The sequence below is a fragment of the Trichoderma asperellum genome, chromosome 2 (assembly GCF_020647865.1).
Source record: "Trichoderma asperellum chromosome 2, complete sequence".
Lineage (NCBI taxonomy): Eukaryota > Fungi > Ascomycota > Sordariomycetes > Hypocreales > Hypocreaceae > Trichoderma > Trichoderma asperellum.
The window spans coordinates 4,530,621-4,551,012 of NC_089416.1; the positions used below are offsets into that span (position 1 = coordinate 4,530,621).

The following is a 20,392-nucleotide window of genomic DNA, read 5'->3' on the forward strand; positions in this document are numbered from 1 at the left end:
ACGCTGTAACGGTCGTCGTCATCACCGTCGTTTTGGGCAGCTACAGAGCGGCAGTCTTGGTGTTGTTCGTTTTTCGGTGATGAAATCGCAAACCACGTCGGCGCACAGAGTCATTGTCGCCTTGGCTGTTCCCTGCCAACCGTTTGCTGCTTGGGCGGCCAGCAGAGCCCCAAAAGTCGCCTTCGCCGTCGGGCTGGCCCGTTACGACAACTCCCGGGGCGTGGCTTGCGCTGCTTAGCTCATGTGACCGCCAGGGAAATGAAGCTCTTACAGCCAATCGTCGCGCTGCCTCACCCGAGTTTCGACTGGCAGCGCCTCGGTTGCCGGGGCGTGTGCGTAGCAGCGAGATCTGGACTGGGGCATTTCTGCTTTTGCTTCTCGCCGTTCACCGCAGCAAGGCAGGTTTTTTTTTTTTTTTTTTTTTTTTTTTTTTTTTTTTTTTCCACTTCTTCTTTGCTTTTGGCTTTGCAATTTTTTTTGCTCATCCCACGCTTGGGACGCAAGGCACCAATAGACAAGCCCTAAGGCACTGCCTGATGCCCAACAGGGATTGAGATGACCAGACAGGACGAAGACGTGGAACACGAAAGGAAGAGAAAGGAACAATGTTGCATGTGCAAGGTCTCTCGCCGACGTCGTCGTGCAGAGGCACAGGCAGGGAGAAGCAGAAAAATCGTAGTTGCAGCAGCTAGCCGCTTGCCTTGCCAGAGGATAAAAACAGACAGCAGACGCCGGATCCAAAGCTGGAGGGTAGCATCCACCATGGCATCCCGTGTCTTCCAACAGACTGAATAAAGCCCAGCAGCCGGCTGACTACCGTTTGCAGTCAAGTGCTCTTTTTTTCGCTTTCTCGCTTCTTTGTTGTTGCTACATCTCGCAGCGCTCTTCACTGCCGTTTGAGCTCGCGGCCCTTCCCAAGGTTTGACGCTTCCCCGGCGCTATCAACCGCTATCAACCGCCATCAGGCCCTGGCCGAGTCCCCCTCCACCCCTCTAAATCGCCCCTCCATTCCCCATTGCCCGCCCGCCATTCCCTCCTCCCGTTCGTCGAGGGGCCTATCAGGTAATTTTCTTCCTTCTTCTCTGCCAATTTTTTCCTTCCTCGCTCTTCGCACGCCCTCAAATTCTGAGACGCATTCCTCCAACAAAGCGCTCCCTTGCGTCTCCGCGAGCCTTTACGAGACGCCACGAAACACTACGAAGCCGTAGTGGGCTGCATTCTTTTTGATTCGCTTTGTGCGCTGCCTGTTGTTGCTTTGCCGGACAAAAAAGAAGAAAAATTCTTGCACGTCTCTCCACCACGACCCGCGCCAACAAGGCCTTGCAGCGCAAAAAAAAAAAAAAAACCAATCCAGCTGGAAACGCCCGTCTGCCTGCCTTGACGCTGCACCTCAGCGTCTCCATCCTCTCGTCGTCGAATCGCACCCCCGGCAAAAAAAAAAGCAAAACAAAATAAGAGGCCGCGGCCACTCACAATCCAGGAACCGGCCAACTCTATCGCCGTCCAATCAGTCGCGCCGCCAACATGGTTTCCTTCTCGTGCGAGGTACGCACTAGCGAACTTACATGCTTGTTTATGCCCTCCCGCCTTGTCTAGTCCCTTGTTGTTCTGTCATTCCCTTTTGTGGCGTTGCGCTGGCCCCCCGGTCATCTCTGCTTCCTCTGCTGTGCGCAGCATGAGATGGCCCTTGATAGCCTGACATCACCTTTGCTTTGCACACGCCACCCTCCTAGTCCCGCAGCTCTTCAGATGCCACCACCACCCTCTGCGCCGTACGAGCATTTCGCAACAAGGCGCCGCAACGCTATTTCGAGCTGCATCCCTCATGCCCCGTTCCGCTGATCCCCTCTGGTCCACTCGGCTGTCTCTCAAACTCCCCTCCCCCTCACCCCCTACCCTACGCTTCCTATATCCATCCACAGCTCGCATCACCTCGTCTGCATTGCACTAGTCTCCTTCTCAACTCCCGAATCCTCGACTTCTTCTCTGACTTTGTTTACATCTAGGCGTGTGGTGACGTCCTGACCAAGAAGAAACTTGATCCTCATCGCAGTCGTTGTCACGGCGCAACCTTTACCTGTATTGATTGCATGGTATACTTTCCCGGCACCCAGTACCGTTCGCATACTGTAAGTCTCCAGCTGTTTCCTTGACTCGGGGGGAGCTATCGCATCCTTGTCTGGCCATGCTATGCTGTTTGGCAAGCTAACATTCAGTCAGTCTTGCATGAGCGAAGAGCAGAAATATCAAGGCGCATTATACAAACCAAAGCAGAACAAGCAGCAGCAGCAGCAGCAGCAGAAGCAACAGCAACAGCAAAACCAACAACCCAACATGAACTCGCGCCGTTCAGACATGGCAAACACACTGGCCCTGCAGCCATTCGTGGAAGACATCGGCGAAGATAAGGAGTACGAGTCGTGGCACGAGTACGAAGTCCATGACAACCAGTCTCCTCCCCCAAGGGCCCCAAGCCCTCCAACTGCCTCCGGCGATGAACACGTCAACGTTTTCGATTTTCTGGACAACTCACAAACCCCAACCGCCTCCAACGTCAGCCGCCCTCGAGAGCGAAGAGCCCCCGATACGTCCGACGCTACCTCTCTTGTCCGCTACGAATCAAAGACTGGCGAGCTCCTGGAGCCTGCCGCTCTTATGGACCAAGATAAAGAACCTCTTGTACAATATGGAACCGGCCCTGTGCCTACCTCTTTCGCCACCCCTCACGCCAAGACTGAGCGACGAAAATCAAGGGAAGGCGATCTGAAGAAGGACAAGAAGCGGAAGCGCTTGCACGTTGACGTCGCTGGCGACCAGATCATGGCAGACGCACCTCCCGTTCTCCATTCCGGCCTTACTGGCGGACTCAAGAACATGATGCGACCCGACTTCCCACCTTCACCTGATTACTCTGGAGATAACATTGCCGAATCGCCAACAAGCCCGCTCAAGAAGACAAAGCACACCCGACACCACAAGAGCCACCACCACCACACAATGAACAACAGCATCTTTGGCATGATTTCTGGCTCTCCACCAAAGGTCAAGTCGAGCAAGCACAAGTCTTCCTCTAAGAAGCACTCTCATCATAAGCACGACAAGAAGGAGCCCAAGCTCATCGAGTACCGACCAAGCTCCAAGGAGGGCAAGCGGGAGAACCTTGACGGGCAGATGATTGTCTTCAAGCCCCGCGCCGACGTCTTTCTCAGCTTCGTTAACAAGGGACCAGAGAGCGAGCGCGGCTGCAGCATGAACAAGGCATTGAAGCGATTCCACCGAGAACGCCAGGCTGTTGGTGCTAGTACTCCCAAGATCAAGGACGAGAAGGAGTTGTGGCGATCACTGAGACTTCGACGCAATGACCGAGGCGAGATTGTTCTCTTTTCTATATAATTCAACAAACAAGAAGTAAAACAAAGAAAAGAACAAAAAAAAGGAAATCCAGAAAACCCAACAAATAAAGAAAAAAAATCCGGCTGATTCTACTCTATAGAATGGAATCTGCTAAATGTTACATGGATACAGGAGTTTTGCCGAATTATCTTGTTTTCTCTGACAGCGTTTTTACATGCTTGGTCGGAATGGAACTGTACCATTATGTCTTTCTATCTGTCATACTATTCTAAAGGGTTATGGATAGACGGGCAAATTTTTGGCCTTCCCCCTTGTACCAACATTATCATTATCATCATCATTATCATCGACATCATTTCCGCAATCTTCTAGCCGAGCTGGCGCCGTCGTGGAAGCAAAACGGTCCCGTTTTGCAGATGACGACTGGGCGACCAGCTGTGCTATGAAGCGGGAGCTTGTCATCCACCTAATCTTGTGGCATTTTACCTTTTATTATTATTATTATTATTATTATTATTATTATGGGATGGAAACTATGGGCATCTGGGAGCGGTAATGACGGAGGACTGAATGATACCATGAAAGAGGAGGCGCTGAAAGGAAAACTATATCTTCTTCTTTTCACCAAACTTTTTTTTGTCTTTTCACTTTTTTTCTCTTCATGTACGATGGCATATGAGGTGGACGATTTGGCTGAGAAGCCTAGCAAGGCATGGTTCTATTTTGTCATAGCTTTTGATGATTTATTTCCCTTTGTCTTATTCTATCCATTTTTACTGCTACTACTACTACTACTATGTACAGAGTATTACAAGTCTAGCATCCAAACATCATCTGATTTGTTTGTTAAAAAAAAAGAAGTTGAAAAAAAAAATTACGATTCGCTCACATCACGCGTAATGGGAGGATATGCTGCACCATGGCCTCTCTTCTACATAGAGGGCATTCGGGCTTTTCTCTGACCCAATCGCCGATACACTCCCAGCAAAAAACATGGCCGCATTGCGTAGCCGAAGGGTCCTTCATCTCCTCGAGACATAGGGTGCATTTCCGTTGCTGGCTTCCCTTGATGTATCCCATGTGCTTTTCGTTTTCGAGATTGAATCTCGGGACGCCGCTGCTCGTGGGGGTATTTGTGACTCTTGCGATATCCAACTTGCTCGCCTGGGGCCCATTGCTGCCCGCGCCGCTTAGGAGGAGGTCGTTGTTGCTCGCGGAATAGGTATTGTTGTGGCTCAGCGAGACTTCGACCTCGCCGGAGTGGAATCCGGCTCTCTCTCGCTGCGCGGCTGACGCCGTGGAGGAAAAGGTGTCGCGCACGTGGAGGAAGGCCTGCACGCCCATTTGGATGGCGAGGAGGATGCCCAGAAGCTCGTAGCCGCCGCGGTCGGGAGTATCAGGCACGGTGCGCGTGAAGACATATCGGAGGGAAAGGAGGCGCTTGGTAAGCTCGTAGTACGTGCCGTTGAAGTAGAAGAGCGCGAGGACGACGGCCTGGAACGGCGCGGCGGACGTTATGGACGAGAGATGCGCAGAGAGATACTCGCATACACGCGCCTGGCGGGACTTTGCCTTGCCCTGCTGGCGCAGCGTGGCCAGGCGGCGGTCGAGGAGGCGGCGCAGACGGGCGCGAAGGGCCGGGAGGATGCGGCCGGCGAGGTAAGGCAGGAGGACGGTGCCGGCGATGTAGGCGGCGCGGGTGCGCAGGCCGGGCAGGGCGAGCGACGAGGCGGCGTCGACCTGGACGAGGTCGCAGTATTCCTCGCCGAGGGTGCGGTTGCCGGGGAGGGTGGTGAGGGCGAAGTAGAGGAGGGCGGCGGAGGTGCGCAGCTCCGGGGCGAGGGAGTGGGCGGAGCGGGCGCCGAAGAGGCGGCGGTAGAGGTCGGTGAAGGAGTTTGCGAGGTGGCCGGTGAAGTAGGCGTCTTTTTGGTGGGAGCGGACGATGTCGGGGGCTGTGGCGAAGGGGTAGGGCGTTGTGGAGGATGCGGATGGGGGTAATGATGGTGATGGTGATGGTGATGCTGGTGTTGTTGTTGTTGTGGCCATGGCTGCTGGATTCTGAGGTGCTGCGAATTCAATGCTGATGTTTGGGTTTTTGGTATTGTTTAACGAGAGGAGATATTCGTCAGGGTAATAGCATATCGCAGTTTCAAAGCGCTGATGATGGAAGGCTGGCTGGATTGGTAATGTTGTTGGAGATGGAGGTTGGAAGTTGGAAGTTGGAAGATGTCTTGGGTAGCTTTCGGCTGTGCGGTAGCGCTGCAGCTGGACCTCGGGACGGGTTTTTTTGGAAGGACCCATGTGCTGTTGCGATCGGCTAGCCTAGAAAATATGCGCCGAAGGAGGTGTGCTAGTGACATGCAATACCTGCTATACTACAGCATCGATGGTATGAATTGCAGGGTAAACGTAGAGAAGACTGCTTTTTGGTCAGAAGAAGGGACAAAATTGATACCATAATTACAAAAGAAAAGGGAAGAAATTATGAAATTATGTAACTATATCAGTGTCTTATTATTGATATGAAGAGGCGCTTTGCTGATTGTGAAAGAAATATGTGCTTTGAGTAACTAACAAGTATAACGAAGGTACTACAGACCAAGAATCAACCACAATTGCTTTGATATATCTACAGATGGCAATTGAATAGACACTTACTAGTAGTAAATAGTTGGTACTGATATGATGCAAGATATGTTATTCCAAACCACTGCACAACCCCGTCGTTTCAATCCAACTCGTATTGACCTCTAAATAAGGTTATGGCACCCATCAACACATGTGTAGCTTGTAGTCTAGGCTGCCTAAATCTTTAGCACCAAAAACGGGGCACAGATTAGATTCACACCACTGCTGTACTGCAACACACTGCTGGTTGCGGCAGGGACCTTTTTCCGCACCTATCCACTGATTAGGGACAGCTTGGTCTTCGCAGCCTCAGACATCATCTCCTTGTTCGCATTGCGTCGACAATCAACCGGCCAGCAACGCTCAACGTGCGCAGGAAGAGCACCGTCGTTTATCCTCCCGCCTTTCAGGGCCTGTCACAGAGGCATCCTCCCTATGTCTATTCCTTTCATGGTCCTTTGCAGGTGCAATTGGTTTGACAAGACATTTCCACCATGGACGGCGATCCTGCCGTTGAGCCCCAGCTTGACGGCTTCAGTCTGACATTTCCTCTGCCATATCGTGTCGGCTTTATCGTCACTCTAGGTTGGTTTTCTCGTGTCCCTATTCGTTAAATCTCCCTTTTGTGTAATGCGCCCATATGCTGACAATCTGTGCTTCCGGCTGGTAGCTGTCTGGGGATGGGGCCTCAACCTCCATTGGCTGCATGCCTTTCGAATCGACGTTCCCTCCTTAATCCGATATCCCGGACGGAATTCGCCGCAACATATATCACACCACTTATCGACATACCGACTCGCCATAGTTCTGTCGGCTCTATTCTCGCTGTCCATCACGGTATTCTGGCTCTGCACCTGGCGCGTGCCGTCCAGGGTCATTGCCTTCGACTGGATGCCAATGACATACCTCGTAGCGATAATCGCATTTTTCTTCGTCCCTCTGCGTAATCTGCCTACTGGCGGACGAAAGCGCTTTCTAGCGACACTGCGACGGGTTAGCATTGGCGGGATTGCAGAGGCCAAGGATGGCAAATTTGGAGACATTCTGCTGGCGGATGTCTTGACATCGTATGCCAAAGTATTTGGCGATGTTTTTGTGACGCTGTGCATGTTTTTCAGCGCGGGAGGCTCCTCGACGGATCATCCGAATAGGAGCTGTGGGGGTACACTTATTATTCCCATGCTCATGGCTGTGCCCAGCATCATCCGATTCAGGCAATGCCTCATTGAGTACCTGAGAGTTCGGCGGGCCCCGTACAAGGAATCTACGGGCTGGGGTGGACAGCACCTGGCGAACGCTTTGAAATATTCTACCGCGTTTCCTGTCATCATCACCAGTGCCATGCAAAGGGGGGTCGGGCCGGACATTGATACGGCTTCCTTGCATCGAGCCTGGCTAGTGGCAGTGTTGGTGAACTCGCTCTACTCCTTCTACTGGGATGTTGCCAAAGATTGGGATCTGACGCTCTTTTCATCAAGAGAGCGGGTATCAAACCATCATCCGTGGGGGCTACGCGATCGGCTTGTCTTCCGCTCAGCTGGCCTATACTACGGTGTCATAGGCCTTGATCTGATGCTACGCTGCTCGTGGTCGATGAAATTGAGCCCGCATCTGGACAAGTTTAGCGACTATGAGAGCGGCATCTTTTTGATTGAGCTGCTGGAGGTGTTTCGGCGATGGATGTGGATTTTTTTCCGTGTTGAGACGGAGTGGATTAGGAATTCCTCTACCGGTCTCGGCGTTGACGATATTTTGTTGGGTGATTATCAGGGAAAGGACGACGATGACGATTAAGCGGTGCAAAAAAACAACTCAATGGAGTGATTAAAGGCTATTTTGGGAGACATCTCACTCTGTCCATGGCAATTGGCGCGCTGGGATGGAATCATTTTTGATAATATCTTTCTATTTATATAGACCTACCTTACATATTATACCTAGTTTTCGTACATATATTGCTCACTACTAGGTAATAGTTTGTACCTGGGGTCCAAAAGGAATTGGGGGCGGCGGACTGCTATGCAAGCTGCAGGCAAGGCTGGCTAATGAGCAGCTGGCCACGCCATCATAGGGATTAGAACGGACGACACGGCCTGGGTGATTGGGGAAATAGAAGACGTCGGCTAAGCGTTCATGGATCTGCCAATTTTATTTATTTTTTCTCCGACCAGGCTGTTGGCCATCGCCGGCTTCAACGGCTAGCTTGAAGCGGCTCTGCCGCTAAGACAATATATCGACACGACCAGGCACGGCAATGGACGGCCCACGCGGAGAAGAATAACGATTTCCGATACGAGCAAAGGAAATGAATCGAGTCCGCAGGCGCGCATTAATACTATGGCGCTCAATGTCCGTTAATCGTCAGCATGAAGAAGTGTAATTAGCTACGAAAATCATGGGCTTGAAAAAGGCACGAGCCTGCGGAGCTCGTTCTCTCAGGACTCCGCTTACAAGGATGGATTCATGGCTTGAGGATGATCCCACTCCCCAATCCACAAGCATATGCCTGCACTCCGTATGTCCGTGACTGCGCACCTGCATTCGCGTCTCAAGTGTGCTTCGCATCATGGACGGACACTTCGGGAGGCAGGACGGCTGTTTTAGAAGTTACAAGGATCATCTCTGTTCTCTCCCCACTCGCTCTTCTTTGGCCCCCTCTTCTGTCTACGCCAAAAAAAAAGCAGCACATCTTGAGAGCGAGCAGAATGAAACCCCCAAAAGAGCAGGACAAGATGCTCAGGCGACGTTGCAGCGTCCTCGTCGTAGAGGGGCGCAAAGGCCTTTGCCCTGCAGACCACGCCCCCGTTTAAGCCCTTGGCGTCAGCGTGGCAGGTTTCCGCTGTGCTCCATTCCGGTCCCTTGGGTTGGGCTAGTCTACTGACAGACGCTGGCAGTGCTGCCGAATAGTGCAAGGAGGCATGGCAGAGACAAGAGCTTGCATGGTAATGCAGGTAGTCGCGGCATGGATGTGCCCGTCGCAGCGGTGCGGGTCATGGGTACCATGTGCCGGACAGGGGCACCCCGAGCGACGTTGAAAGCGAGATTGCGGTCCAGGCCCAAGGAGCTCCAGGACTCGTATGCTGGGTTGAGCTCGGGGATTACCACCGTGCTGCATAAACGGGGGGAAATGCGGCGGAAGAGCACTTTTTACGCCGTGCAGAACAGTCGACCGAGGTACTCCATATCCGGTGAAGAAAGCAGGAAGAAACGAGGCTTAAGCAGGGTGGCGGCGATTGAGGTGCCGAAAGGATCAGACTGGAATGGTCATGACGCAGCGAATCTGCGTTTCGTGTGGGTGCCAGATGGGACGGAAGGCTGAGAGAAGCAAAGAAGCAACAGCAGTAGGAGGCAGACGATGTCACATGGGACGACACTAGGAAACGAAACGAAACCCCAATGACGCCGGCGCCGCGCATGGGCATCGCTAGGCAGCCTTATCCGGACCGCAGCCCCCCAAGGGTTGTGCAACTTGGCAAAGGATCATGGCTCCTGTCCAGCGGGCCACGGGCCGCCTGGGCTGTCAAGTGTCATTAGCATGGCGGTTTCTTGCCCGTTTTCTATTCCTGCCGCCGTCCTGTTTAGCCTTTTTGTCGTTGACAGGGCCGAGTGGCTGTGGTGTAAACGAGGCACCTCGCTTTGTCTGCGGGCTTTGCTCGTGATTCTCGGGTGCTTGTCAGTGGAGTTTACTATGTTCTCTGTCATGTTTTGTTTTACGCATATCATTTGTCCTTGCCAAGCTGCTATAGTCCAAATAGAAGAGTGGGCAAAGTGCTCCTCCTCCACCCGGCAGTGATGATCGGCCATGCCGGCTGAGACTGCTTATAGTATTCGTGTATCATCTTACTGCTGGCTTGGCTATCCACACCCTTCTATCCACGCCCTATATGAGCTTTTTTTTACGTGGTAGTATATTAGAGGTATTACGTACTCCTACTGCTGAGCCGTATGCCGGACGATATATGCACGCTGTATATGCAGTGGTGTAGATCAAAGTCCATGATTGCTGTAATACTCACGACATGCCTCTTTGGTATCACGTTGTGCACACCACCACAACGGATTACTGCATCTGACGTTCCTATACGCAACCACACGATTGCACGCACGGCCGCTGGATAGCCAGTTATTCTTCAGAGCATCAACTGCTGCCTGTGCATCTCGTCTCTCTCGCCCTCTTTTAGCTTGAGATCGAAGGGGTTGGTAATCCTTGTGGGGGTGGCTCCAAGCACGGGCTCCGTGGTGTGGTTTTTCTGCTCCATCGCTGTCACTGTCAATTTCATACCCCAGAGGCCGGAATACCCAGTTCCACGTGGATTCCTTTGGGTAGCCTGGCCCTGCTGCTGCGCATTGCTTGCGTTGGGGTCCGCCTGTCTTATTATACCAGGTGCGCCCGCTGTTTGGTTCCCGGATCTCTTCTTTCATTAACACTCTTCAACAGGCCAATCTTTGGTTTGAGCTGGAGACAACCTCACCCAACTGCTGGCTTTTGGTTCCTGAAAGTGTTATTCACAACCGAGAAGATGCTCCACACGCGGTCCGTCTCCGATCCGCCGCTCAGTCCAACGACGCTCAGTCCCATGGAGTCGTTCGCCTCGCTCAATCGGCCGACGACGCCTTCACCTGCGGCACCACACAATGCCCAGGCCTATGTGGCGAGGCCGCTTCCGCCTCTGCCTCCTCCAATGTTCAACCCGGGGGCTGTTCCACCGCCTCTGAATATCAGGAAGAGCAAACCACCTTCCCTTCCACTAGGACCGAGCGCGCCGTCTCGCCCGGTATCGAATGAAGCACCACCGCCACGTCGTGAAGCTCGAAGCGTCTCGCCTCTTCCCGCTCCCAGTACCCCCATTAAGGGCTCTAATCCTCTTCATCTTTCGACCATTTCCAGTAACAACTCTAGCCCTGTGCACACCCTCAAGCCGCGGAAATCCAAAAAGGTTCTGCAGCTTATGGGACACGACATTGACGTAATGAATCTTGTTGGCGTTGCTCCTCCGGAACCCAAAAGAGAACCTGTTCTGAGAAGCAGCCGAAGCCTTGAGGGTGCGCCAAACTTGAACGCTACAACTCTGCTGCATCTTCCGGAGGAAAGCTTGATACCGGTTTTGGAGGATGACGACGGCAGAGATAGCATGTCCAGCAAGAAGAGCTCTTGGGGACCGGGATCGCCGCATTCCGCCTCCAGACTACCTTTGGGCCCTAAACACTCTGTCCGACGCCGCCGCAGTGCTAGGATTTTCGATCAGGATGATACTGGGCATTTGGCTACTCAGGAAGAAACCATGATGTCCAACTTGGATCTGAACGACGATGAAGAATTATTAAGTGAAGAAGACATGACAATGGAAGAGTATCACAAGTTTGCTTCTGAGCTTGCCACCTCTTCTGTGAGCAAACCTAGCTACGAAGAGTCACGGCCTACCACAGCGACTCAGGGCAGGCGGTCGTCCATCTTGAGCTTCACACACTCTCGCCTCCGAAGGAAGCCAACCACTTCCGAGTCTCGCCATGGGAGACTGGGCAGCAGCAGCTCTGCCGAAAACCCACCGCAGGCACCAACAGTTCCTGCAGCACCTGAGGTCGAAGACGTCCCGAAGAGCGGATGGGATAGCGACTCAGACAGTGAGGATGATCGCACAAGCAGGAGCATATGGCCCAGAGGCCGCTCTTCCAACAAGGGGAGAGACTCGCCGGCCAGCATGACACGCCCGGATGATGACGCGCGCGGATCGCGGGGATGGGCGAAAGGAGGCCTGTTGAATGTTGGCAAGAGGCGAAAGGAGCAACAGCAACAGCATGCCCCGCGAGACTTTGGCAGCGTGGACGAGAGAAGCTTTGGATAGAGCAAGCGCGCACACATACACACTAAAAGTTTTATTTTTGGCTACATTTCTTTTCTTCTCTTTTTCTTCTCCTCTTTTTTATTTTTTTGATGAAATGAAGGCACGATCAACAAATGGGTATGAATCTATGGACAAGCATGGTGGATTATACTGGGGCTCTCTCTCTCTTTTTCTTTCCTTGTTTTTTTATACACTCTCCCTGTTGTCTGTGTTTCCTCTTTCTTTTGTTCCCCCCTCTTTTTTTTGGTGCATTCACGGAGTTAATGGTCTTGCACTTGGATATCCCCCCCCTTGGTTGGTTGGCAATTCGCCATTGAATTATTTTATACACGACTTTATATACTATATACCACGGGCTGCTATTTTGTATGTTATTGATAGAAAAGATTGGACACCAACGGCCCTTAATACCGAAACATAATACTATCTCATGAATGGAACTTGCTTGAAAAAAAAAAAAGAAAAAGAAAAAAAAAACTCTTTACTGAATCTGCTGTCAATAGTGTCTTGGCAAGCAATATGGAATACATAATAGTGTTCATCCATGTCCTCCTGTTTTAACTCCTGCAGTAGAGTAGACGCTAAGCTTTATGTCGCTAATAAGGCCTAAACAACTTAGCCAGGGGATCGCTCGCGACGGGCCGATAAGGGAAAAAAGAAAAAAAAAATAAGAAGAGGAAGAAGAAACTCCACTGGCCCCGCGGACCGCTGAAAGACGGGCGCCAAGAGGCATAGTCCTGCTATTTTGGTCAATAAGGTGTGGCACGAGCTGATCATTTACGGCAGTTGGTTTTTTGACCAAACGGGCATTTAACGCTGATCATATACAAGTTAGGCTGTAGAGAGAAGGTTGGTGGGTAAATTGATGGGTATGAAAGACACAGCGAGAAAAAAGCGTTGCTGGAGCAAAGAGTGTTGTGTCTTATCCTGCGCCTTAATATAGCATCACAAAAGCATCTGGTAGCATGTATGTTTTCTTTTATGTAACGTGACAGACGTAGACGGGAGTTTCTATTTTTGATATCGTCCTTGTGTTTTTTTTTTTTTCTTTTTCTTTGTTGGCTTGTGGAATGGGGAGAGACGGCGTGACTTGTGCAGGCATGCGGCGTAATGACGACGATGGAGTCGGGAACCAAGGGATGGGACAAGTTGGTATGTTGGTGTGTGCCTTGTATTCTCGTCTCTTTCAGCTTCCATTTTTCTAGTAGTAAATAAATGCCATGATAATTTACTTGTATTCTAAAGTTGGTGTAGGGAATACTACTGCGTCGTTGTATGTGAATCGAAAACCTAGTCCCTAGTAACAACTATGTAGCTCAGCAATCTAGATTGGCGCCATCTCTGGCCACAAGATGCCTTTTTGTCTTCTAGACGAACCAAGACGTTGCTTTGCCATCGGCCGATCAACCGAGCCGACGATGCGAAAATTTCTCTCGAGAAATCATTATTATTACCGTTCTCCCGGGTAACGGAAAACAACAGCACATTTCTCTCATCCATATGAGTTTTGTGTTTTGTCTCAGTATAGGCCAAGTCCCACGGGCGGCAGTGAGAATCCTCGCCTCATTTGTTGGAATGCCGTTGTAGCTAGTAATTTGGCTGGATCTCGATTCATTCTGAATGAGCTTATTCTGCGTATTCTATTAGATTATTCGTCTCCCTGGAAGAAGCTCTCTTTGAAATATATAAACGTTGAGATGTTCTGCCAAGAGGATGCGTTTTTGGAAGATTCATTCTCATCAGCATCGTCTTCACTTTGCATCCGCTCTCTTCAGTCACTCACTATAAGAACCATAATTAAATACCAATTACATAATATTATAGAACAAAAAAAATACCAACAAAATCCACCAAGATGCGTTCCGCCATCGTCTTCACGGCCTTCATCGCCACGGCTCTCGCCGACTGGAGCGCCACGAGCGCTTCGTGGCCCACGAAGACGGTAGCGCCGGCGTCGCAAGATGACTGCGCCAACAGCTGCCAGTACGATTACGACGAGTGCTGTGGCGCTCCTGGAGCCAACCTGTCGACATGCAGCTCTGAATATGCAGAGTGCTTGGGCTACAACTCCTTTGACGGCCAGCAGCACGACTACGAGGAAAAGCAAAAGACCACCACCGAGTGCTCCACAAAGCCCACTGCCACTGCCACTGCCACTTGGGCTTCTCACTTTACTCCTCCCCCTACACCGGCGCCGCCCCCTTATCCCAAGGTGGACTGCAAGCACGTCAAGGAGTGCACAGATGAGGTCGACAAGTGCAGAACCAAGCCGGAAGCCAACCAGGCTGAGTGCTCTGCCGACTACGCCAAGTGCCTCGGCTTCAACCCGTTCACAACTGATGGCGCGAACTTGCTCAAGAAGTGTGAAGAGGAGGGCTACAAGCCTGGCCGCAACGAGACTGGACCGCCTCACCCTAAGCCTCCTCCTGTCATTGTGTCTGGTGCCTCAAGCGTGAATGCATTGGGATTCGTTAGCTTACTTGCTGCTGCTGCTGCCGCTGCTCTTCTGTAAAGGAGTGAACTTGGGTGAACATTTATAGACTTGGAGTTTTGGTTGTTGGATGACAATTGTTCGTGGACACCAGGGGTTAATAATAAACAGCTGCAGTCGCCCACCCATCCATACACCGGGAATGACCTTTAGAGCATAAATATTAATAAATTTCCTTTCCGTTCTCGTCTCGAATTTTCCTCTTAGTGTTTGTGTAATAATAACGAGTAGCTCTTTTTGGCCGAGCCTTGTGCTGTGTAAGAGAAGCACCGCGTCGTCGCATCGATCAGACCCAATCTCAGCAAGTACCGAATCGAATCGAATCGCATGCCCGGCGTCGGCCCGCTCCCTCGGCTGGCCTGTGTCACCCACCGGCTCCAAGGACCCCGCCCTCCGCCAAATTCCCAGATCTTGCATCCACTTTGCGATTTCTCCATTGACAAATACAGCACTTGTACACGCCCTTCCCGACGCAAAGCGTCTTGACAAGCTTCAAAGGCGAATTGGGCGGCAAAAGCGACCAGAGATATCGCCTTTTGCCCATTTCCCCAAGCGCGAGGGAAAAGGAACCAAAACATGACTGCTCAACAACACCAGCTGCAAGGCCAAGAAGAAGAACCAGATTCAGCATCTGCTGCCCGATCCGCGCCAAACCCAGAACCGGAGGTCGACCCCTCCGACACCGCGCTCTCCGAGGCCGAGGTTGCGCAGGTCAAGAGGCACATCGCCGAAGCGCTAGGCGTTGCCAGCCACTCTGCAGACGAACATACAGGCGCATCGCTCTATTATGATGCGTCGACCATGGCGCCGCTGAATTCTTTCTCTCTGGTCAGTTTCTGTTGCTTCTTCCGAGCTAGGGTGGCTGCTTGATGTTGCATCGCTTGCTTATACAAACGATAGGCCGCGCTCAACAGATTCCGTGCATACAAGCCGCCCTCGTTCCCGCTATGGGATAAGTTGCCGGCGCGCAAGCGAGCCGCCGTCCTGGTACTCCTGTTTGCGGACCGATGGGGTGATTTGCGAGTCGTCGTTACTATGCGCGCGGCCAGTCTGCGCAGCTTCTCGGGACATGCGGCGCTGCCGGGCGGCAAAGCAGACAGCAAAGAAGAGACGCCATGTATGCATTATATACACGCCACTTTCAAAGATGATATAAACTTGGTCGGCTAATTTGGGGATAACAGACCAGATTGCGCGGCGAGAGGCATATGAAGAGATAGGACTGCCCATGGACGATGAAAAGATACCCAAGCCGTTTCGCATCGAGCAGCTGTGTTACCTGCCACCGTCCTTGGCGCGGACGCACCTGGTGGTTACACCCTGTGTCGCATTCCTGCATGCCGATCAGACCTCTGCCGATTCGCCGCCTGCGTTGGTTGAAGAATCCATGATCCCTCGACTGGATGCGCGAGAAGTCGCTGCCGTCTTTAGTGCTCCCTTCTACAACTTCCTCAAGGCCAACGACCTGCCGCCCCGGGAAGGCGAAACGCTACCCCCGGGGCACTGGTATGACGGCGCTTGGACAAACTGGAAAGGAGAACAGTGGCGAGTTCACAACTTTTACGTGCCTGTTAACAATCAGAAAGTATCAAGGCCGAGAAGAGGAAGTGCGGCTCAAATAGAGCTGGCAGACCAGCTGGAAGAGAGCCAAGATCACGAAGGCCGATTCAGAGTCTGGGGCATGACTGGCAGAGTGCTCGTCGACGCAGCGAGGATTGCATACAACGAAGAGCCCGAGATGATACACAACCTGGACTTTGGAGATCTCAATGTCATCAGGATCGCCGAGGAAGAGGGTGCATTAGACGAGAGCACCCTCCCGGAAAAGAAAGGCAAAGAAGAAGAGCAGAAGCCTGCCAAGATGTAATGAAACTGTAACTGTCATAAGATCAGGCAAGGCCGCCATGTTAACCTTGAGGCGACCCCGTTCTGTCTATTTTGTATACGCAATAGAGTAAGACGAAGGTTTCATCCACAACGCCATACAGATAGAGTAATTATTGTTGCATGTAAATCAAGCATTTCAATCATTTCGCTTTCTAATGCGCATTTGAAGCACATGAATCTGGGAGCAGCTGTAATAGACCGTATTCCTTAATGGCAAGCATTATCCTTTGTTGCGGACGTGGAATGGCCGAACAAGAGGTAGCCGAAAAACGCACCCAGCGAGACGGCTACCATAACCCAACCGTTATAAGTCATAAATACAAGCCTTGATATTGCGTGTGATGAGATTAGAAAGAGAACTAAGCCGCGAAAATGCCAGACGCCAGCAGGATAAATGGACTCACATGAGCATAAAGGCGTAAAAGTTCTGAAAGGAGTAGAGTAGGGCTTTGATGAGGTGGCCTCGCTTGCTGGCATCTTCGCGGTTTTGCCCTGAGCGGTTGAAATCGGGTGTCTCAGCAACATTATTTTCAACGTCATCATCATCATCATCATCATTATCGCGATAGCCATGCGCAGTCGAGTCTCATGGGTAAGTCAGACTTAGCATGCGCATGTTCATTCGCAGGAGATAGGCCAGTAGCTTTTTTTCACGTAGGGAGTAGAGGTTAAGAGGATGAGTTACTCACTTGGAACAGTTTCCAGTCGCTTCGCCAGAGATGCCTCATAGTTGCGAGACACGGAGCGCAGGGCCTCGTATCCCATGCCGATGAGAACGACTGCGATGAGGGACAAGACAAGCGAGGTGTTGGAGCGGATGTGCCACTGGCGGAAGACGATGCACAGATTGGTGGTATCCCAAGTGAAGAGCATCTAAAATCAAAGGCTTTTAAGCTTGCTGGACATGGAATAGATAGAATGGCGGATATGAGAAAGAAGGAGGAAGAGGGTATCCTTACGCTCATGCTGCACATGTCGTCCATGTCGCCGCCGCTGTGGCCTTCGTGGCCTTCCATGGGGTGCATGTGGTGGCTGTGGTCCATTGCGGGCTTGTTCCTGTGATCAAACAAGAAGAAAATGCAGTGCTGGCTGTAGTTGAAAGAAGTTGAAAGAGCTGAGAGCCGAGATGCGACGAGGTACGTGGTGATACCTGTTGACAGGTACCTGTTTGATACTGAAGGTGCGCCTTTTGTGGGCCTGAAACCAATCAGACACAGGAGGAGGCACAGCTCAGACTGTCCCGTACAGTGCGTACCGCGCAAGATTCGCCGGTATTTGCTGGTACCTGCACCTATGCTAGGGCGAGCCGAGGTACAGAAGCAGTACGGGTGCGCAAGTTATGTACCTGAGGGGCTTGGGTGCTTGCCAAATCTGCCACTAGGGCGGCAATCTCCCTGAGCGCCATGCTTTAGTGGAGTTTACAGCGGGAGCCTCCACTGAGACGATGCATGAGCGGGAGCGCAGCTCGGTGAGGGACCTGTGGAGGATGGCATCAGTCCATGTAATAATGCTTGTTCATCTTATCTGAGTAATGGAAACGGCGTGTGTGGACAGTATCGATGCCATGCATGTTGATGGCAAGATGGCAAAAGAGTGATAGATATAGACAAGGATGAAAAGGATAGATGGAAAGAGAGCAGCCAGTCTTGCAGACATGTTTGCTGTCCCGTAAACTGCAGCTGAGACATGGCAGGTTTTTCTCTTTAGAGGCTGGGCTGATACTGCAAAACAAAGCAAATAGTAAACACTAGATGAATGGGTAGCCAAGCTGCAATCTAGCGAGGGAAAGGTCTCAGACTAAATAGTGCTGTGATTTTGATGTGTTACCGCCGCGAGAGGCACCGCGCTTCTCCCCTCAAGGCCGTTGTCTGCCTTCTGTATGGCTGGCTCCTATCAGGTCGGGCAGCACTCGAGTGACACCGCATAGAATCACCCAAGCCCAGCCTCAGTGTAGCTCAAAGCGGCCCCTTGCATAGAGCCTTTCTCTTGTGTGTTTCTTCTAGAGGATTCCAAGTGCAAGTTACACTCGGTTGCTCTCTTCTCAAAATTGATGTTTCAAGACAAGAAGAGGGGAGAAGGGTGTTTGGAAATAGGAATCTCATGTTTAATACTCCGTACACTCCATCGAGATAATCCGTCCACCATGAACCTTGTTGAGCAGGCGTTTTCCGACTCGCTAAATGATGGAGCCTCAGGTCGGAGTAGCTCGACCAGCAAAGGCCAAGAAAACGTTCGCCGGCCCATTCACGACGACCAAGAGCTATGCAACTACATCTTGAGCACGGTCAAGGCTCCTGATGGAGCTCTCATGATACGGGAGTCTACAATTCCTGGGTCTGGCTCGGGTCTATTTACAACAAGAGATGTTGCAGCGGGCGAGCTAATCTTTACATCGGTGCCTCTTGTGCTCTGTTCGGAGGTTGGTGAACAAATGGAAGCTTGCGACTTTTGCTTCCAGCAGAGGCGACGAGTCATCCACCCTGTTGAAGATCGTCTGCTTCATCCGGGAGAAGTAATGCCAGATGTATACAAATGCAAAGGTTGCAATCTGTATCAGTATTGTTCAGAGGTATAGTTGAAAGCCACACTTTCACGATTAACCTTTTATTCTCTTTTCGCATCTTCATCGTTATTCTCGTTAACATAACTTTGCAGTCTTGCTGGCAACGAGCCTGGGACACTGGTCATTTATACGAATGCGGGCTACTGGCCGACGCCTCACACGATCTCGACACCAGAATGCTATACCGTATCCTTATTTTACTACGCAAGAAAGTGCTGCTCCCGGAGCAAGTGCGAGCCCTCGCTAGGCTTGCACACGAACAAGATAAATACGAACAGATTAGCAACGATTGGCAAAAGGTGAAGGATATTGCCGCCGAGGCCAAGGAGCGGATGAAGAGCGAGCTTGATGGTGCCGATGTTTTGAGACTATATTGCCTTGTCAGTCCATGTTCAATACAAACAAATAAATTATGAGCTGCATATGCAAAGAAGATGCTAATGACATTCTCGTCTTTTTATTCATAGATCCGATGCAATGCTCTGCCAGTTGATCAAACCTCCCGAAATGCTCCTCTGGGTACTGCCATCGACTTGGGGGCAGCTATGCTGAATCACAATTGCGAGCCCAACATTGTGATTATATTCAACAGCACCCGAGTAGAAGTTCGGGCCGTCAACAATCTCAAGGCTGGTAAAGAGCTCTTACACTGCTACCGGGACATTGCATACGACTGCACATTTCGCAACCCGCGCATTGCAGCAAGATATCAGTTCAAATGCCAATGTATGTTTCACCCACTCTATGACTTGATTTCAACAAAGAAAAAAAAGAAGAAGAAGACCAAGTTAGGGCAGCTGATGTTTAACTTATGAAAATGTCTCAGGTGACAGATGCATCCGAGAGTCTGATCGCCACTATGAGGGAGTCAGCCCCGACATAGAAGACCCCATAATGCCCATCCTCGCCACGCAGGGAGACCTGTTTGCGATTGTCGAAAAAGCCAAACTACGAGCACTCTCGTTGTCCAACCCCTTCGACGTAACCCCATTCCTAGCAGAGATTGACGAGCTCTCCGAGGAAGGCTACGCAGGGCGTCGCTGGCCCGACGACCTCGAGCCATTGCCGACAGCGCTCAAGTCTCTAGCAGCGCTATGCGAGAGGCAGGGCGACATCATCAACACCATAAAGATCCGGGTCAAGGCTCTAGCCTTTGCCAAATGCCGAAACAACCTCCCCTACTCCGAGGACCTGGTTGACTTTGTGGTCTCGCTACGGTCCTTCACCATGTATCCGCACCGCAAAGTGCTGCTGGACGGCCCCCTGCCCAAGTTCAAGGAGTTTCAAGACTTCTGCGTCGGCCACATGTGCGCACTGCACGCACTGATGGCCAGGTTCTACGGCGAACAGGGCAGGGTGACTCGGATAGTCCGCGAAATCATGCATGAGGAGATGGACAAGTACCACGGGCCTCGGCCGCCGACGAGAGCGTTTAGGCGCAAGTTTAAAGCCTCGCATGAAACCATCCTCAAGTGGGCGGGGGTTGATGCGAAGTCTTGGATTGTGGAATTGAGCTGATCATGTCGTATATACAGCATGAAGTATTGTACTTGTTTGCTGAAAGATTGATGTCGGAGTTTGGAGAGCAAGCAGACACAGCTGCACGGTGCCATTTGCGTAGCCTTT

At 51.4% G+C, this 20,392-nt stretch overlaps 9 protein-coding genes across 10 annotated transcripts; 7 read left to right on the forward strand and 2 right to left on the reverse strand.

Annotated features, from left to right (window-relative positions):
• Positions 1 to 747: 747 nt before the first annotated feature.
• TrAFT101_003791 (uncharacterized protein) lies at positions 748 to 4,189 on the forward strand. 2 transcript variants are annotated; one of them, XM_066126991.1, is made up of 3 exons: positions 748 to 1,545; positions 2,007 to 2,129; positions 2,221 to 4,189. In XM_066126991.1, the coding sequence occupies exons 1-3, from the start codon at positions 1,525 to 1,527 to the stop codon at positions 3,391 to 3,393; spliced, it is 1,317 nt and encodes a 438-aa protein (XP_065983099.1). In that variant the 5' UTR covers positions 748 to 1,524; the 3' UTR covers positions 3,394 to 4,189. The 2 variants fall into 2 exon arrangements, with proteins under 2 accessions (XP_065983099.1, XP_024766442.1); XM_024903092.2 differs by having other exon boundaries at positions 748 to 1,062.
• On the reverse strand, positions 4,066 to 5,748 carry TrAFT101_003792 (uncharacterized protein). The gene has a single exon (XM_024902248.2). The coding sequence runs from the start codon at positions 5,653 to 5,655 to the stop codon at positions 4,240 to 4,242; it is 1,416 nt and encodes a 471-aa protein (XP_024766441.2). The 5' UTR covers positions 5,656 to 5,748; the 3' UTR covers positions 4,066 to 4,239.
• Positions 5,749 to 6,476: 728 nt separating this feature from the next.
• On the forward strand, positions 6,477 to 7,776 carry TrAFT101_003793 (uncharacterized protein; the record flags this gene model as incomplete). Its single annotated transcript, XM_024903156.1, has 2 exons — positions 6,477 to 6,567; positions 6,653 to 7,776. The coding sequence occupies 2 exons, from the start codon at positions 6,477 to 6,479 to the stop codon at positions 7,774 to 7,776; spliced, it is 1,215 nt and encodes a 404-aa protein (XP_024766440.1).
• Positions 7,777 to 8,456: 680 nt separating this feature from the next.
• TrAFT101_003794 (uncharacterized protein) lies at positions 8,457 to 8,792 on the forward strand (the record flags this gene model as incomplete). The annotated part of the gene is made up of 1 exon (XM_066126992.1): positions 8,457 to 8,792. One exon carries the CDS (start codon positions 8,457 to 8,459, stop codon positions 8,790 to 8,792), a length of 336 nt encoding a protein of 111 aa, XP_065983100.1.
• Positions 8,793 to 9,969: 1,177 nt separating this feature from the next.
• Positions 9,970 to 12,271, forward strand: TrAFT101_003795 (uncharacterized protein). Its single transcript, XM_024907314.2, has one exon. It carries the CDS (start codon positions 10,503 to 10,505, stop codon positions 11,823 to 11,825), a length of 1,323 nt encoding a protein of 440 aa, XP_024766439.1. The 5' UTR covers positions 9,970 to 10,502; the 3' UTR covers positions 11,826 to 12,271.
• Positions 12,272 to 13,493: 1,222 nt separating this feature from the next.
• Positions 13,494 to 14,528, forward strand: TrAFT101_003796 (uncharacterized protein). The gene has a single exon (XM_024903090.2). It carries the CDS (start codon positions 13,681 to 13,683, stop codon positions 14,335 to 14,337), a length of 657 nt encoding a protein of 218 aa, XP_024766438.1. The 5' UTR covers positions 13,494 to 13,680; the 3' UTR covers positions 14,338 to 14,528.
• A 180-nt stretch (positions 14,529 to 14,708) lies between these two features.
• TrAFT101_003797 (uncharacterized protein) lies at positions 14,709 to 16,336 on the forward strand. The gene is made up of 3 exons (XM_024898909.2): positions 14,709 to 15,144; positions 15,217 to 15,433; positions 15,501 to 16,336. The coding sequence occupies exons 1-3, from the start codon at positions 14,893 to 14,895 to the stop codon at positions 16,181 to 16,183; spliced, it is 1,152 nt and encodes a 383-aa protein (XP_024766437.2). The 5' UTR covers positions 14,709 to 14,892; the 3' UTR covers positions 16,184 to 16,336.
• Positions 16,337 to 16,410: 74 nt separating this feature from the next.
• TrAFT101_003798 (uncharacterized protein) lies at positions 16,411 to 17,246 on the reverse strand (the record flags this gene model as incomplete). Its single annotated transcript, XM_024898807.1, has 4 exons — positions 16,411 to 16,528; positions 16,608 to 16,788; positions 16,893 to 17,076; positions 17,163 to 17,246. The coding sequence occupies 4 exons, from the start codon at positions 17,244 to 17,246 to the stop codon at positions 16,411 to 16,413; spliced, it is 567 nt and encodes a 188-aa protein (XP_024766436.1).
• Positions 17,247 to 18,346: 1,100 nt separating this feature from the next.
• Positions 18,347 to 20,284, forward strand: TrAFT101_003799 (uncharacterized protein; the record flags this gene model as incomplete). Its single annotated transcript, XM_024905774.2, has 4 exons — positions 18,347 to 18,772; positions 18,859 to 19,146; positions 19,234 to 19,492; positions 19,593 to 20,284. The coding sequence occupies 4 exons, from the start codon at positions 18,347 to 18,349 to the stop codon at positions 20,282 to 20,284; spliced, it is 1,665 nt and encodes a 554-aa protein (XP_024766435.1).
• Positions 20,285 to 20,392: the final 108 nt, after the last annotated feature.

What these genes read in the sequence shown, in the direction of transcription:
- TrAFT101_003791 (XM_066126991.1), top strand. Translation starts at nt 1,525, where the DNA reads ATGGTTTCCTTCTCGTGCGAG. An exon ending in TGGTTTCCTTCTCGTGCGAG is followed by an intron (nt 1,546 to 2,006) that starts GTACGCACTAGC and finishes GTTTACATCTAG; the next exon opens with GCGTGTGGTGACGTCCTGAC. An exon ending in CCCAGTACCGTTCGCATACT is followed by an intron (nt 2,130 to 2,220) that starts GTAAGTCTCCAG and finishes ACATTCAGTCAG; the next exon opens with TCTTGCATGAGCGAAGAGCA.
- TrAFT101_003792 (XM_024902248.2), bottom strand. Translation starts at nt 5,655, where the DNA reads ATGGGTCCTTCCAAAAAAACCCGTCCCGAGGTCCAGCTGCAGCGCTAC.
- TrAFT101_003795 (XM_024907314.2), top strand. Translation starts at nt 10,503, where the DNA reads ATGCTCCACACGCGGTCCGTCTCCGATCCGCCGCTCAGTCCAACGACG.
- TrAFT101_003796 (XM_024903090.2), top strand. Translation starts at nt 13,681, where the DNA reads ATGCGTTCCGCCATCGTCTTCACGGCCTTCATCGCCACGGCTCTCGCC.
- TrAFT101_003797 (XM_024898909.2), top strand. Translation starts at nt 14,893, where the DNA reads ATGACTGCTCAACAACACCAGCTGCAAGGCCAAGAAGAAGAACCAGAT. An exon ending in CGCTGAATTCTTTCTCTCTG is followed by an intron (nt 15,145 to 15,216) that starts GTCAGTTTCTGT and finishes TACAAACGATAG; the next exon opens with GCCGCGCTCAACAGATTCCG. An exon ending in CAGCAAAGAAGAGACGCCAT is followed by an intron (nt 15,434 to 15,500) that starts GTATGCATTATA and finishes TGGGGATAACAG; the next exon opens with ACCAGATTGCGCGGCGAGAG.